We start from the raw sequence: 15,942 nt of genomic DNA, 5'->3' as shown, positions 1-15,942 counted from the left end.
TTCAAACTTGGCCCTTTTATGACTTGTGGACTTCAACTCCCAGAATTCCTCAGCCAGCCAAGCTGGCTGAGGAATTCTGGGAGTTGAAGTCCACAAGTCATAAAAGGGCCAAGTTTGAAGACCCCTGTTCTAGACAGAAGTAGTTGGAATTTTGAACAGAAAAACACAGCCAATGAGTGTTGGAAGCAGGGAGGGGGGGAAAGGAAAATTATAGTGGCAGAGAATAATACAGAATGACTTGACTCTGGAACAGAAGTTGATTTTACATTACAACATTTTGTTGTACTGCCCCACTTGCTTGTGTACAGAATGTATACAGGTAACCCCCCAACTTACGACCACAATTGAGCCCAGCATTTCTGTTGCTAAGAGAAAACAGATGTTAAGTGAGTTTTACACTACTTTACGATGTCTCTTGCCACAGTTGTTAAGGGAATCACTGCAGTTAAGTTAGTAACATGGTTGTTAAAGGGAGACTGGCTTCCCCATTGACTTTTGCTTGTCAGAAAAGGTGATCACATGACCCCAGGAGATTGCAATTGTCATACATATGAGTCAATTTCCAAGTGTTTGAGTTTTGATCATGTGACCATGGGGAAGATGCAGTGATCGTGTGAAAAATGGTCATAAGTCACTTTTTTCAGTACCATTGTAACGTCAGACGGTCGCTAAATGAACTGTTGTAATTTGAATAGTGCTGTTTGCTTATTTATTTCTTTTCTTTCTTATTATCTTCCTTTTCCAGTAAAGAAGTCAGTACTGTGTTTCCCTGAAAATAAGACTGGATCGTATATTCATTTTTGCTCCAAAAAGTAGGGCTTATTTTCCAGTTAGTTCTTGTTTTCAGGGAAATATGGTATTAAATGTGTCCATCTGGCTGACTAACTGGGGCTTATTTTGGGGGGCGGGGCTGAGCATCCTGAAAAATCATGCTAGGGCTTATTTTCCGGTTGGGTCTTATTTTTGGGGAAACACCCTCAAACCCACGATAGATTGGACTTGAGAAAATGTAACTGGTGTAAAATCACATAGTGAGCTTCCTAACTGCGTGGAGACTTGAGTCGATACTGAAGACCTAATTTTTCCCTCAGGGATTGGGTCAGGAAGTTGGATGAATTATTTTGGATGGCGATGGTACTATTTATGTAAATATGTGAGTTGCCCAATCATAACTTTTTATTTTTATTGTTGAATGCTAACTGTCCAGAGTTGCATGGTGAGTGGAGGCCATTCAAATTAAATTAATATATAATAAATAGCAAAATAATACATTTGCAGATTAATGTAAAACCATGCTATCAAAAGAATATCACAGCAAGGGTAGGAAGATCAAATTGATCTCTAGATGGCAGTATTATCTTACAGATCCTCTGTGTTGCCTGTATACCGTTAGTTATTTGATTTTTAGTATTTACATTTTGTATTAATTATTTTTATTTACTTAGTTATATTTTTATGGCAATTTATAAAAATACATTTTCTAGTTAATTTTCATTTTAAATAGTCACTTATGTCATTTTATATATACACATCATTAAGACTGAGCTCATGATGACTAGGCAGGTAAGGGATCTTGAAGGTGAGGTAAATAATATTGCATGGGAAGATTTAAATTCTCTTAGTCAATTTCTATTGATGAATCGATGAGCTGCTACAATTTTTGCCTGGTTCAGAATTAAACCCTTCTGAAATTTGTACACATGCTTAGGGATTCACATAAAGTTTGATTGGAGTGGCCAAACGTTTTCATGCAATTTGTAAATCTACAGCAGTTCTAAGAAAAGGTGAATTCCATGTAAAGGTTTATTAAGAAAAGCGTAAAAATTAGAAGTGCCGGGATCCAAAGTGCCTTTTTATAAATCTGCAGGGCAAATGCATTTTGAAAGTATGGTTGTTCAGAAAAGGCTGTGTATGGTAAAGTTAGAGGAAAAAAATACATTTGAACTATTTGGAACTCTAATTATGAAAATGGTAACGGAGAATTAATTATGCATAGTGTGGATATAACAGCAGGATTGAACCCATGGTCTAAGAGATTTAAGATCTCAAGACCGCCTTTCCCTGAAACTCTGGGATTATACACACTGACTCCACTTTCTGTGTTGGTATTAGTGCTGTTACCACCCATCTTCCTGGGGAATTTCTTCATTTAATATGTTCCTCACTGGGCCCAGCATGTGAGGCAGATAAGGAGTCCATAATCTATTAGTGTGTGGTGAAGAGAAGAAAAACTCAAAGCAGCATTAAAGGAATTTCATATAAAAAAAATCAAGGAAACTATACATTTGGGACAGATCCAAGGTGTGAAGGATCTGCTACTCAGCCTCCCAATATATAATATCTATAAAATAACTGGTTAAAGTGATATAATGAAGTTCACAGACAATAGTTCTCAATGACCAGGCAAGTTATTAACTAGTATACAGATGAAAGATCTAATTTAGACTCTTGGCTAAAACATTTCCCTACATCCTAGAGCAGGGGTCAGCAACCTGAAACAGTGAAAGAGCCACTCGGAACCGGTTCCCTCACAAAAGGAAAAACTGGGAGCCGCAAAAAAATGTGTGTGCATGCGCGTACATGCGCACATGCGCAGAACAGGGTTTGACTGAAGAGTGGAGCCAAGGCGAGATATGCACCTACCCTGCATATTTGAATTGATTGGTTGAACTTTTTTAGTCCCACTTTATTTATTTTTTTGGACTGCACATGGCAGAGGACTGGGAGCCGCATGAGACGGCTGAAAGAGCCGCATGCGGCTCCGGAGCCGCGGGTTGCAGACCTGTGTCCTAGAGGCAAACAGAATTTCTCTTTGCTTCCATAGAACTCACCAAGCACGGCCAACTTATTCCTGCTCCCACCGCTTTTTCTCATGGAGACCTCCCAGTGACATAAGGATCTCATATTCTGTAAGGCCCATCTATGGCACTTACCCACCTATATATATACCATAGTACCTGCCCCTGCATCTGTGTAGCTAGCACCTGCCCACAACACCTTGCCATCCATTTACAGCGCTTGTCCACCTTCTTATAGCTTTTGCCTGCTGACCTGCTTCCATGGGAGAAATTTTCAGCAGCATAAGCGAGCGCTTCCTGATTCATGCCTCTTCCCACATCGCATTCCTATGGAGTCCTCACTTAGCAACTACACAGTCTTCACTAAATGGTGGCAACTGGGATTGCCATCACTAAGCAATGTGGTCACATGGTGTTGCACTCTAGCAATGGAAATTCCAGTCCCAATTGTCGTCATAACCCAAGAATTAGCTGTATCTTTATGCCTTTGTGATGACACTTTGGTGATTTTAGCAGAAATACATGCTTACTGCTGTGTATGTACAAGTTGTCTCTGCAGAAAGTTGTGCTGAATACATGATTCCTTGTAAGAATTGATATGATTTGAGCACTAGTGATAACAAGGCTTAACTGTAAATTCCAGGGTCTGGGAAAGACGAGGGTAATGCTATGACTCTCATATTTGTTTCTTGTATTTCTGCAGATCTTTTTCTCTTTTGCCTCCTAATAATGACTCTTCTATATTTCACTTCATTTCAGTTTTTAGATTTGTTTCCTGGCACAGTCAAATGACTCTCTTCATCCCCTTTCATGCTAGCTCTATGTAGCATTTCCCTTTTTTCTTCATTGGCATATGAATAATATTGATATGAAAGATGGAACATTTCTCAGAAATGTTTCTACATGGATTATTTTTATCCCCAACCCAAAGTTCAAAAAAGGGAAAGGAGGGATTTATTTGCCTCAAGAAACGTTGAGGAATTTTGGTTGGTTTAGTAAATAAATGGATTTTATTACATGGGTGATCATCCAAAGGAGCTCCCAACTCGACTCGTGACTAACTGTTTTCCTAACTTTTTATATAGCAGTTTTGCAAGCCAGTTCTAGTTGCAAACTGGGCCCAAAAGAAACACTACACTTCTAGAATGTAAAAAACAAAACAAAAATATACCTTGTGTAGCATTTCTTTTTTCTTGATCTTGATCTGATTTCCAAAGTACAAAAATGCTTTTTGAATCTATTTTCTGTTTTAACAAATGAAGCTCAGAAACAAGTAAGTTTGCTAAGAATCTGAATACAGAGCTGAAGTGCATATCTTCTCAAAAGCACAAATAAAATACTGGTTTCACAGATGTCAAAATATCAGTGCACATATTCATTAATGGCGCAAACCACCAATGAAGTTCATCGCGTGGAAAACATGCACTGCATCCAAACAACAAAAGTTATTCTACCTTTTAAATAATAGAAATGCACAGCATATCAAAAGACCACTCTTATTTCTGTTAACTTCTCATCCAGAAGCTCTGTGAGCTTTTCATCCATAAGCTCAGCTAGTTGTTGCGATTGCTTTTCCATAGCCTCTTGCAACACATTCTGCAAGTCTTTAACTGTAAAAGTTGGTACAGGTGCAGGGGGAGGGGGAGGGGGCAATAAAGCTTGTAACGAAGACTGCTGCACCGGAGAAGCCCCTTCTAAGAACTTTAGAGGATTTGGCAGCCATTTTCACCCACTATTGCCTGCTACGCCATTTCACTTTCAAACTCCGAAAAGTCCATTGAGTTAAAGATCATAAATTCACTTTCACCTGGATCTCCTGTGTCGCTCTGCCTGCATCCAAGTTCTCAAAGGTTCTCTCTTGCTGGCAGGGATGGTTGCTGACGCCCTGCTCTGCCCCAAAAAGCCCGGAGCAGAGGCGCCCCACAGTCTGGAGCAAACTCAGGCTTCGGGGGGGGGGGCAGTCCTTCAGCCGCCAAAACTTTTAGCTCTGGCGGCCCGGAGAGCTCTACCCCTACCTGAGCGCTCACCCCCTCCTCTTCTCCCGAGGAGGGGGCTTCCGAGCCGCCAAAACAGCTGATTGGCGCTGTTTTCGGCAGCTCTACGGAGCCGGCGGGGCTGACAGCCAGAATGGCTGCCTGCGGCGACGCCTTGCCACCCGGAAGTTCTCAAAAGACCACTCTTGTTTCCCACAACCTCCTCCAGCACTCCTAAGGCAGCCCCTATTATCAGGTCATCCATCCCACAGCTTTCCCTAGCTAAACAAACATTGGATTGTAACTACCATTTTTATATTCTAAGAATAGTTCTGTGGGGTTGGAGCATCATTTCTTTGTTTCTTTACTTTAAATCACAGTGTTTAGAAATGCTTCGAAATAGACAAGGCATCACTTGGAGAGAAAAATGGGATAAACATTCTTCATTCTGCTGCAGCTTCGGCAATCCACAGTAGTATCTTTACCTTTTCATCGTTACTTTTCTTGGCAGTGTGCAATGCCTTGGGGGAGTGAGGGGAGGAGTCTTCCACTAACCTCATATATAGCTTATTTATTAATATGTTTGAGTCTTGTTTGCCCAAAAACCTGGTAAGATAATGTTGGGATATAGGAGGAAGTTAAAATAGGAAGTTGAACATTCACTGAAGCAGGAGACTGCGTACTTGATTGCACAGTATCTTTTTTTTTCCCCTTTGGGGAAAATATGTTTGAGGGAATCCCTCTTTCAGCAATTGACAAATGAGTTACCGAATAAAAATATCTTTCTTAGCTAATTTAAGGAAATGGAGGTTATAACCCGGGCACTGTAAAGAATCACTGAGCGGCTCTTTTTTTAATTTTTAATTTACTTAATTTTGCAATCTCCTTTTCCTGGAAATAAGCGGGATTCTGATAATCCCGAATGTCTCTGTTAGTTATTATGCTACACGTTTAAATCAGTTAAAAGAAACTCTACTGCTCTGCTCCCTCTTTGAAATAGTTAACTCATCATCAGAGCCATTGTAATGTTCTGAATGCTAGGATATTATGGACAGTGTTTCCTGCTCAAGTAGGGGGGTTGGACTAGAAAACCTCCAGGGTCCCTTTCAACCCTGTAATGCTTCTGGCATGTTCTATGTTTGATGTTTCATTTCAGTGAAATGCACAGTTTGCACCTCATTAAAGTACTATTTTGAGTCAATAGGATAGTTAATTGTTTAAATTGCTTATATTCACCTTTGTTTTGCATGTTTGAGGTGGTTTTCAAGTATTATACTTCCTCTTAGACTGTTTGTGTTTTTAGTAGAATTACCATTACCATTCCTCTTCAAGGCCAGCAGCTGCTTTAGTTTTTCTCAGTTATTAGGGGACCCTGCAGTAATTAAGCTTTTTACAGAGACTATTCAAGCAGTATAATAGTTACAATAGTTACAATAGTGCTATTGTAATTATTTTAAAATACGCTTTCTTTGCAATATTTCTATTTTGTAATGTGGATTTGCATACTCACAGTGTATCTGAAACCATAAGAATATAAGACTGTCTACAAGAAATATTCAAGGATGAAAAAGAACAAATTCTGTGTAGTGAGTGATGGATGTTTGAGCCAGATGACTACTGATGGGATCAAAATTGGAGCCCTTCTACTTGCAGCTCCCTTGGGCACCTCATCTTTCTTGATCAAGAGACCATGTTTTGCCAACTCTTATCACCAGGGATCACTAGGTGAAGATATTGGAGATCATTGGTGTTCTCTAAACTCATAAAATGCACGGTTATACCAGGATTTCCTTTTGAAATCAAGAGACAGTGTAATATTAATTCCAATAGATTGCTTTTGGTCCTAAGTAGTTTTGAAGTGTGAAGTAGTAGAATTTTCATGACTTGAGAAGAAATATTCAAGAGCTGGGACGTGTATTGAGCAGAGCTCTGTAAAACCAACATAAAAGAAAATGTTATGGATTATTGCTTTGGTTAGCACCAGACTGCCCAAATTATTTATTCAGTATACCAAAACAAATCTTTGCATAGGTAGAAATACTTGAAAGGATTTCCTGAATTTATACTTTACATTTTATTTATGGCTTGTGAACAAGGCCCATTGAGTCTGTCTGACTTAATCAGTATGGAATGAAGGGAAATGAAATTGTACCAGCTGCAGCCTTGATAAAGGCATTCCAGGAAAGCACTTGAAAAGATATATGGGGGCAGGTTGCCTGCAGTTTATCTGAGTTTTGCCGTTCATGTCCTTTTTATTTTCTGTGATCAAGAGGCAAAGTGTTTGGCTTGAGGAATTTGGGAGTTATTTAAAAGTCACTTTGTTTTATAATGCAATTTTAAAAACTTGAATATGGTACAATGAATCTTTTATACTTTGAATCCAAAACAAATGATATAAAGAACATGTGGCTGTCGGCCCAATTTTTCCCAGTTTGGTGAGGTCATTATATTCAGGGTTCTGTGGCTTTGCTACCTAATGTTGCCATTGGGAATCAGGAAGCGTCAAAGATAATGATTTTATATTTTCTTTTGATGTTAAGGAGAAACAGTGGGATGAGATATTAATGGCAGTAGTTGCCTAGCATATTAAAACTGTCAAGTGCAATGGCTGTTTAATATTAATCATCGAAACACACTGAACTAATATTCACAAACTTACCAGTTATTATTATTAGGGCCTTATAAAAGAATGATTTGGTAAAAATACAATCCACCAAAATAAATAAATAAATAAATCAAAAACCAGTATATCAATCATAGAATGTGTATCAACTGAGAAACAGCAGATGCTTTTACAGGTAGTCCTTGACTTATAACCATTTGTTCAGTGACCTTTTCAAATTATGATGGTGCTAAATGAAGTGACACACTCTCAAAGTTCCCAATATTGCAGTGCTCTGCAGTTATGTGACAAAAATGTGGGCGCTTGGCAGTGGGCCTGATCTTACTACCATGGGAGTGCCTCAAGTTTTCCCCATTGCAGGGTGGGAGGCCTCAGCTGGCTAGACCCACCTGTATATGGGCCTTTCACCTCAGAAATATTGTAAGAACAGGTACACGTCTCAACAGCAATGGGGAGAGCCAGTATTGCAGTTATTGAGCAAGGCAGTCACATGGTTGCCACACGACCCAGATTGTGGACTTAATTGTGGTCCTAAATTGAGAACTACCAGTATATCTTTCATCGACCTGAATAGTGTGATTGGGCTGAGAGACTCCATTTGCCCAAGTGCCAATGAATTCATTAGGCAGTGAATTTGATCCATTAGGGTTGGATTAAAAACAAAACAAAATAGACACCCAATAAGTTAAGTTCTTATTTGAGCAAGATTGCACTGTAGGCTTTACCAATCCACAGGCTATAGCTACTCACACAGTTCAGATTATTCTTGGATGAATTGCAACCACTTGTTCAGTGACAGTTCATAGTTATAATGGCACTAAATGTGATCATGATTTAGGCACTCAGCAATTGACATTGCAGCATTTCAACAGTCATGTAATCACCATTATCTGTTTTCCCTCTCAGCTTCCCACAAGCCAAAGTCAGCGGGAAAGCTAGGAGGAAGTTTCATCTTATTCCTGTTCCTGCTTTTTTGCTGTGTGTCCATCATCTGCCCATACTCCATTGTGCTTGCCTGTAGCACCCACCCTCGCCCCATAGAGCCTGCCCATAGTACCTGCCTGCCTATGCTCTGTAATGCCAGCTTTGGCACCGGTCCATAGCATCACCATCCTGCTTATGTTGGACTCCTGCCTCTTCCCAATTCACAATCACGTGTGGTCCTCCCTTAACAACAGTAACCAGGATTGCCATTGCTAAGCGATGTGGTCACTTGGCACTGCATTTTACATCCACATTGCTTACTGATGAAAATTCCAGTCCCAATTGCCATTGTAATCTTAAGGACTACTGCATGGTCCTTAAGAGAAAATAACAAAAGACCAAAAAAAAAAATCCTTTTCCATTGTGAAGGCATATCTCCCATAAGACTACACCAGCTGCATGTCAGCTTTGGACAGCTATCTAAAAAACATAGAAGGCTGGACTTTAGTGGCTATTTGAGATCACCAATCTTCTCTCTTAGCCAAAAAAAAAGTAAAGCTGCTCTGAAATTTCAGCATCAAATAGAGTAGAGTAGAGTAGAATAGAATAGAATAGAATAGAATAGAATAGAATAGAATAGAATAGAATAGAATAGAATAGAATAGAATAGAATAGAATAGAATAACAACTTTATTGTTGTTTTGAAGGTACACTAATCCAGGGCTTTTCAACCAGTGGTACAGGTACCACCTGTGGCACATTGGCACCTGGCAGGTGGTACGCGACCATCCTAGAAAAGTGGTAGCAGGGGAGGGGAATGAGTTGAACGAGTGGTAGCACTGCACAAGCCTGAGTGAGAGATGGCTGGAGCTGCAGTGCTGTCAGGGCTCAGGGGAAGCACCAGGATCAGCGCCAGGATCCAGCTGGAGCTCAGCACTGATCCTGGTGCTTCTGCTGAGCCCAAAAGAAGTGCCAATCAGCTGGAATGTTGCAGCATCTCCAGGGTCTTGTGATTTACATTTAGATGCTGGGCAACTGATTCATATTTATGACGGTCACAGTGTCCCAGGGTCATGTGAAGTGACCAAAACCTGCTGCAACCACCCAGCAGACGGGGGGGGGGGAAATAAAAACCAACCACCACCCCACCCCACCCCCACTGCCAATCCTCAACAGAAATTCTCACAACAATGAAAACCTCGGACAGGAGGAAGAGCGCCGCCGGGCGGGTAGGCAGGTGTCTTGCTCAGCTGTAGCTTGGGGGGCACTTTTTTCAGTGCCACTGTAACTTCAAGCAGTCACCAAGCGGACTGTTGTAAGTCGAGGACTACCTGTACTTCATCACTTTTTTTCGTTTTGTTTTTTTCTGGTCAACAAGTTTTTGACACCTTGCTAGGCGACTGGTGGTACTCGGATGTTGCCATATCCTAAAAGTATTACAATGGGTGAAAAGGTTGAAAAGCCCTGCACTAATCAGCCTACATTAAAATGAAATTTTGTTGCATACAGCTTCAAAGGGTCACCACCTCCAATATACACTACATAAATATGACAGAAAAATAAATAAATAAATAAATAATACAAAATTATGCATATACTCAAATATATTATATGACCCAGAGAAACAACACAGTCTAGTTCAGATTATGTATATGTGTGCATGGCGAGAAAAATGAATCGATTGATGGGGCTCTAGTTTTGGCTAAACTATTCACATCTATGCATTGAACATTTCAAATATCAACTAATTGGTGTAAATCTGTTATAGTTCTGATCTTTGAAAATAACAACCCCCAAAGTCCAGCAGACTTGCCCGGTCAGCCTGCCGAGCATTGTGAGCAATACCTAGCGACGAAGGGCATTTCCTGTCTCCGGGGAAAATTTTGGTGTTTTTTTTTTCTGAAGTCTGCGTTTGACTTAATTTTCAGAAATAGGTTATGGGGTAAAAATACCTACCTTCTCAATCAGCCGGACACATTTTGCTTTAAATATGAAATTGAGCAATAACAACATTATGCAGGTTTGCTGTAACTTTCAATGGCCTTTTGTATTTGCTAGTCCTACGTCCATTCAGATGAGGGTGAATCAGGACTGCATTTAGGCTCCAATTCTCTTTAGCTTAAAGTAAATTCACTGAATCAAACCCTTCGTCATTAGGTAATAAGCATGACCACTTTAACAAGGCCTCCACAAACATAGAGACCCCAGCGTGGGAGCAGCGGCAGGTCCTAAGAGATTGATGGAACTCTTTAAGAGTGGGAATTGAACGTATTTACTTTGCCCTTTTTTATTCACTATGGCACAAATACCTAATAGTAATCTGGGACTCGATGCAGTATCGATGCAGTAAAAGTGCTACACTCAATTTGCCAGCAAATTTGGAAAACTCAACAGTGGCCACAGGATTGGAAAGATCAGTTTACATTCCAATTCCAAAGAAAGGCAGTGCCAAAGAATGTTCAAACTATCGCACCATTGCTCTCATTTCTCATGCTAGTAAAGTTATGCTTAAAATTCTACAAGCTAGACTCCAGCAGTATGTGGATCGAGAACTACCAGAAGTACAGGCAGGATCTCGAAGAGGCAGAGGAACTAGAGATCAAATTGCTAACATTCGCTGGATCATGGAGAAAGCTAGAGAGTTCCAGAAAAACATCTACTTCTGCTTCATTGACTATGCTAAAGCCTTTGATTGTGTGGATCATAACAAACTCTGGCAAGTCCTTAAAGAGATGGGCGTACCAGACCATCTTATTTGTCTCTTGAGAAATCTATATGTGGGCCAAGAAGCAACAGTGAGAATTGGACACGGAACCACTGATTGGTTCAAAATTGGGAAAGGAGTCCGGCAAGGCTGTATACTGTCACCCTGCCTATTTAACATATATGCAGAGCACATCATGAGAAAGGCAGGTCTAGATGAATCAAAAGTTGGAATTAAGATTGCCGGAAGAAACATCAACAACCTAAGATATGCAGATGATACCACTCTAATGGCAGAAAGTGAAGAAGAACTAAAGAGCCTCTTGTTGCGGGTGAAGAAGGAGAGTGCAAAACTTGGGTTGAAACTAAACATTAAGAAAACCAAGATCATGGCATCCGGCCCTCTCAGTTCCTGGCAAATAGATGGGGAAGAAATGGAGGTAGTGACAGATTTTATTTTCCTGGGCTCCAAGATCACTGCAGATGGGGACTGCAGCCAAGAAATTAAAAGACGCTTGCTCCTGGGGAGGAAAGCCATGGCAAATCTAGACAGCACACTAAAAAGCAGAGACATCACACTGTCAACAAAAGTGCGTATAGTCAAGGCTATGGTCTTCCCAGTTGCAATGTATGGCAGTGAAAGCTGGACCATAAGAAAGGCTGAGCGCCAAAGAATTGAAGCCTTTGAACTATGGTGCTGGAGAAGACTCCTGCGAGTCCCTTGGACTGCAAGGCGATCAAACCGGTCAGTCCTAGAGGAGATCAACCCTGAGTGCTCTTTAGAAGGCCAGATCCTGAAGCTAAAACTCAAATACTTTGGCCACCTAATGAGAAGGAAGGACTCACTGGAGAAGAGCCTAATGCTGGGAAAGATTGAGGGCAAGAGAAGAAGGGGACGACAGAGAATGAGGTGGCTGGATGGAGTCACTGAAGCAGTAGGCGTGAGCCTAGATGGACTCCAGAAGATGGTAGAGGACAGGAAGGCCTGGAGGAACATTGTCCATAGGGTCGCGATGGGTCGGACACGACTTCGCAACTAACAACAACAACAACAATCTGGGACTGCATATATTTTTAAATTAAATCATTTTGTAATTATATAATTTTAGTTCTTCTATCTTAGAATTCTTGAATACTAATATCTCCGTGTTTATAATACCTTAGCCTCTTTTTCTTACTCTGTACAATTCATAATAAAGGTTACGCTTGTTACTATTTTATATAGCATTGCAGTCAATATGGGACATCAGTTGAGCAGTATGATTATGAAAGGAGTAAGGAAACTAATTAGTATTTGTTTTGGGATTTTAGAATTTCAAAAACTTTGGAGAAGCGTTCCTGTGGATTCTATGGATGAAGAGAAGATAGAAGAATATCTCAAACGCCAGGGCATTTCTTCCATGCAAGATGTAGGCCCAAAGAAAATGGTAAGCAACTTTCTATAAGCCTTTTCTTTCATCAGAATTAATATAATTAATTTATATGAAATGGAGATATTTTAAGCATACAAGAGGGAAAAATGAATGGATTGCTTAAGACAATGAAATTACAAGGCAACGGACAGAATCCATTTTCCCAACATTAAATGAGGCAGTTCTCTCATTAGAGGCTTCACTTGTACCCATTTCAGTCCTTGTTTAGATAGCAATCCACTGCCACTGCAGAGAAATGACTTGGTTCCTTCCTGCCTACTGCTGCTTGTTTTGGACTGGATAGATTCCTAAGACCAAGATCAAACAACATTGACCCATATGTGTACTGTCTTCAAGAGAGGAGAGAATGGTAACATGCACAGAAATTCAAAAATGTCCTGAAATATGGTTTCGCATAGAGATCTGCCTTTCTCCCACTGTCCAGCGTGAAGAAAAGTTCCTAAAATTCGTAAGGAACAGAATTACAAATCCCTTCAAATACTACCATATGATTTCTTTAGCAAGTGCTTAATAATCTGTATAATCTAGCCTCTGTATATTTGAAACCACAAGAGGTACTAAGAACAAACTTGGATCATAAAGCCATTTTTAAAATAATTCTAATATGGGAGAAATGGGTACATTTGCAGGAGTGCCTAACTGTCCTCCCTCCCCCCCCTCCAAAAAAAAATAATGTATAAGCTCTAAGCCTTGAAGTGAGAGCAACTGAGTTTGCACATTTGTTCAGATAATATCTAGTCTGGCTTTCAGTCTTCAAGAATGAAAATGTACTAACCTTTTGAGATTGGAATGGGATGTACTTGTAAGTCCTATTTAGCTCTAATTCATCCCTATTTCACAATAAAGACAAAGAATTAGCTTCTCCCTTTCGAAAAAATAGAGACTCTGTTGCTTAGAAAGCGAGCTGAGTGCTTGGCAATACAAGAGTTGTAAATTATGAATTAGAAAAAGTGGTCAGGGGGATGCTGTTCACTCTTCCACTGTTTTTTCTGCCTTTGCTCAGCACGTCAGTTTTTTGCAAGAATCCATGACTATGGTGTGTTCTCGGTTTAAACTCTTTGCTCTTTACAACTGTAGGGCTTGCATACATCTTAGAAAGCTGAGCCCCAAAGGGAGGTTAGTGCATGTAGCTTTGTGTAGAATTGGATTTGTTTAAGCATTGCAGTTCTGAAGGACATATATACTTGCTTACTTATTTGCTTCATTTTTATATCAAAATCTTTCAACTATTTTGGGGATTGGACGGAAAGAAAGTAGATGTCTTAAACTTTCTAATTTAAGATACTCGTTTTGTCCCTTAATCCCCTTATGGAAAATGTTAGTCTTGGGATGGGGTGGGATTGCTCAGGACCTCCCTAGAGCGTTTTTAAACTCATGCCCTCACGAATAATGGCCAAAACATTTCGCCACACTGCTTCAAAAACAGTTTGGATCTGCAAAATGGATGTTGGGTAACTTCCAATTACTTCCGGATCAAACATCTGTGTATTAGTGAATGGCTTACCTGTATAATTTATGTTCTACCTATTTAAAAAGGGGTTACGTACAAACCTCTAAAGCCTCAAATAAGTTTCATTGTTTATTTCTGATATTTCTATGCTGTCTATTCTAAGTAGAGCAGCTGTGATACAGCAGGAACCAAAACGTTACACATGCTTTTACGTTTAGATTTTATTTGGCTTTAGGTCAAAATTTAATCTCTCCTTTTTTAGTAATAATACCCAGAAAGTCAGATGGTTATTATGCAGCCTTTCTATTCACCAACAGGAATTTTCAGATGACTTACAATGTACCAGTTTCATTATCTAGCTTAAAGAGTGCAACAGATGATGCCTCTTGAAATTTAAGCTGTGTTTTTTTTTCTTGCTGGTGTCTGGCCGTAATCAAATTGTGATTTGATTTGAACAGAACTAACAAAAAAAGTATTAGCCGTAATTGAAACATTCCAAAGAGGCAGTCTCCAAACTTAAGATTCCTTTCCGGTGTTCTTTCCCTGAGCCAGTGCTCACCTCTCTGTGGCAGCTCATCACAGGAGTAGTGGAGAGCAAGATATTCCACATGTGGGGGCTACAATTGAGAAGGCTGTACTATGGGATCCCTGCCTGTAAAAATACTTAGGGGAACACGGCTCTCGTGAATGTGACTTATTTCTTCTTTTAGATTCCTATCCAGAAGAGGAAGAAGCCAGCTTCTCAGAAGAAACGGAGGTTCAAGACTCACAATGATCATTTGGCTGGTGTATTGAAGGATTATTCCGATGTAGCTCCTGCCAAATAAATTGATCTTCTGAACTGAACTGTTGATGTGGATGCTTAGGACACAGATGTTCTTTGTATATCGATGTGGTTCTTTCCTCTTCCACTTCTGTAGCGGATGAAAAGTAACAACTTTTGGGATCAAGAATAAACTATTCGTCATAACATTTACTTTACTGGTTAATATAAACTTGGATCAGAGCCATTATTATCAGTAGACTTCTGATATTGAACTATATTTAGCATGTAATGCTAAACTTCATGTTCATCAGTTAAAAATTTTTTTGAAGAATTCTTTGGCATTCTGTGGGAGTTTTACTCAGCTGGGTTAACCTAGATAAATCTCAGATTTTTGATGTCAAGAAAACATGTTTATAATAAAATCATTCAAAAAAGTTGATTGTTTTCACATGTTTTCCTTGTTTTTTGACTGAAAAAAGGCGACATGCCATTTATAGACAGAGAGTATTTTAGTTAATAGTTTAAGATGAAACCTTTATTTAGAAATGTAAACTCTTTTTTATACTTATTTTTCCCCCACAAAGTGACATTTCATGTATTATCCTGAAGATTCCATTTGAATTTTCAAGACTTATTTCAGTTGGTTGTTTCTGGTTGTTTCATGGTGCCCATGGCAATATCTTCCAAATTGTGCAATTTGTGTTAACATTCCATTTATGTCAGGAATCCTTGAACTGAAATATACCTCCAAATAAATCATGAAACTGTTACAAGAAAACATAGGATTTGGAATGGTCTTCCCAGGTCCTAGATACTATTGAAGATCTGTGAGGAGATCCCAAAGTACAATGCCTGGCAGGAAGTCTCAGAATATCTCTGGGTTGGAAGAGTTCTGTGAGAATGAAGAGTGAGAATAAATCCCCAAAGCAAAGCTAGAACGACTCAGCTGCCTACCGAAAATGTCTGCCAAAGGAAAGATATTACAAAATACTGCCTGAAAGAGTATCCAAACCTCTGCCCCTATGTATCTTCTTACCTTGAATCTGTAAATGACTGCACATAAATTGTTACGTATCGATTGAAATTTGTAGAACACTGTTGTGTGTAGTTTTGTATCATGTAGAAATTTTGCCATTTTCTGTTCACTTAAGGATTTATTGAAATGTACAATTTGACCAAGGGTGCCTAAATTTTGCACACAAGTGTATTTGCATTGTTTATGAATTACTTTAGAATTAAAAAAAATGAGACAAGCCTGCTTCTTTATATGAA

At 39.5% G+C, this 15,942-nt stretch overlaps 1 protein-coding gene across 2 annotated transcripts in view; it reads left to right on the top strand.

Moving 5' to 3' along the window:
• The window catches only part of GTF2E2 (general transcription factor IIE subunit 2), a 46,023-nt gene extending 30,081 nt beyond the window's left edge, over nucleotides 1–15,942 (top strand). For both annotated transcript variants that reach the window (XM_083355127.1, XM_083355126.1), the window contains exons 7-8: nucleotides 12,333–12,448; nucleotides 14,615–15,942. In XM_083355127.1, the coding sequence (XP_083211253.1) occupies nucleotides 12,333–12,448; nucleotides 14,615–14,731 (233 nt within the window). In that variant the 3' untranslated portion in view covers nucleotides 14,732–15,942. The remainder of the gene's footprint in view (nucleotides 1–12,332; nucleotides 12,449–14,614) is intronic.

Source organism: Vipera ursinii (genome assembly GCF_947247035.1).
Source record: "Vipera ursinii genome assembly, chromosome: 2".
In the NCBI taxonomy this organism is placed as follows: Eukaryota; Metazoa; Chordata; class Lepidosauria; order Squamata; family Viperidae; genus Vipera; species Vipera ursinii.
This window is presented reverse-complemented; position numbering and strand designations above follow the sequence as displayed.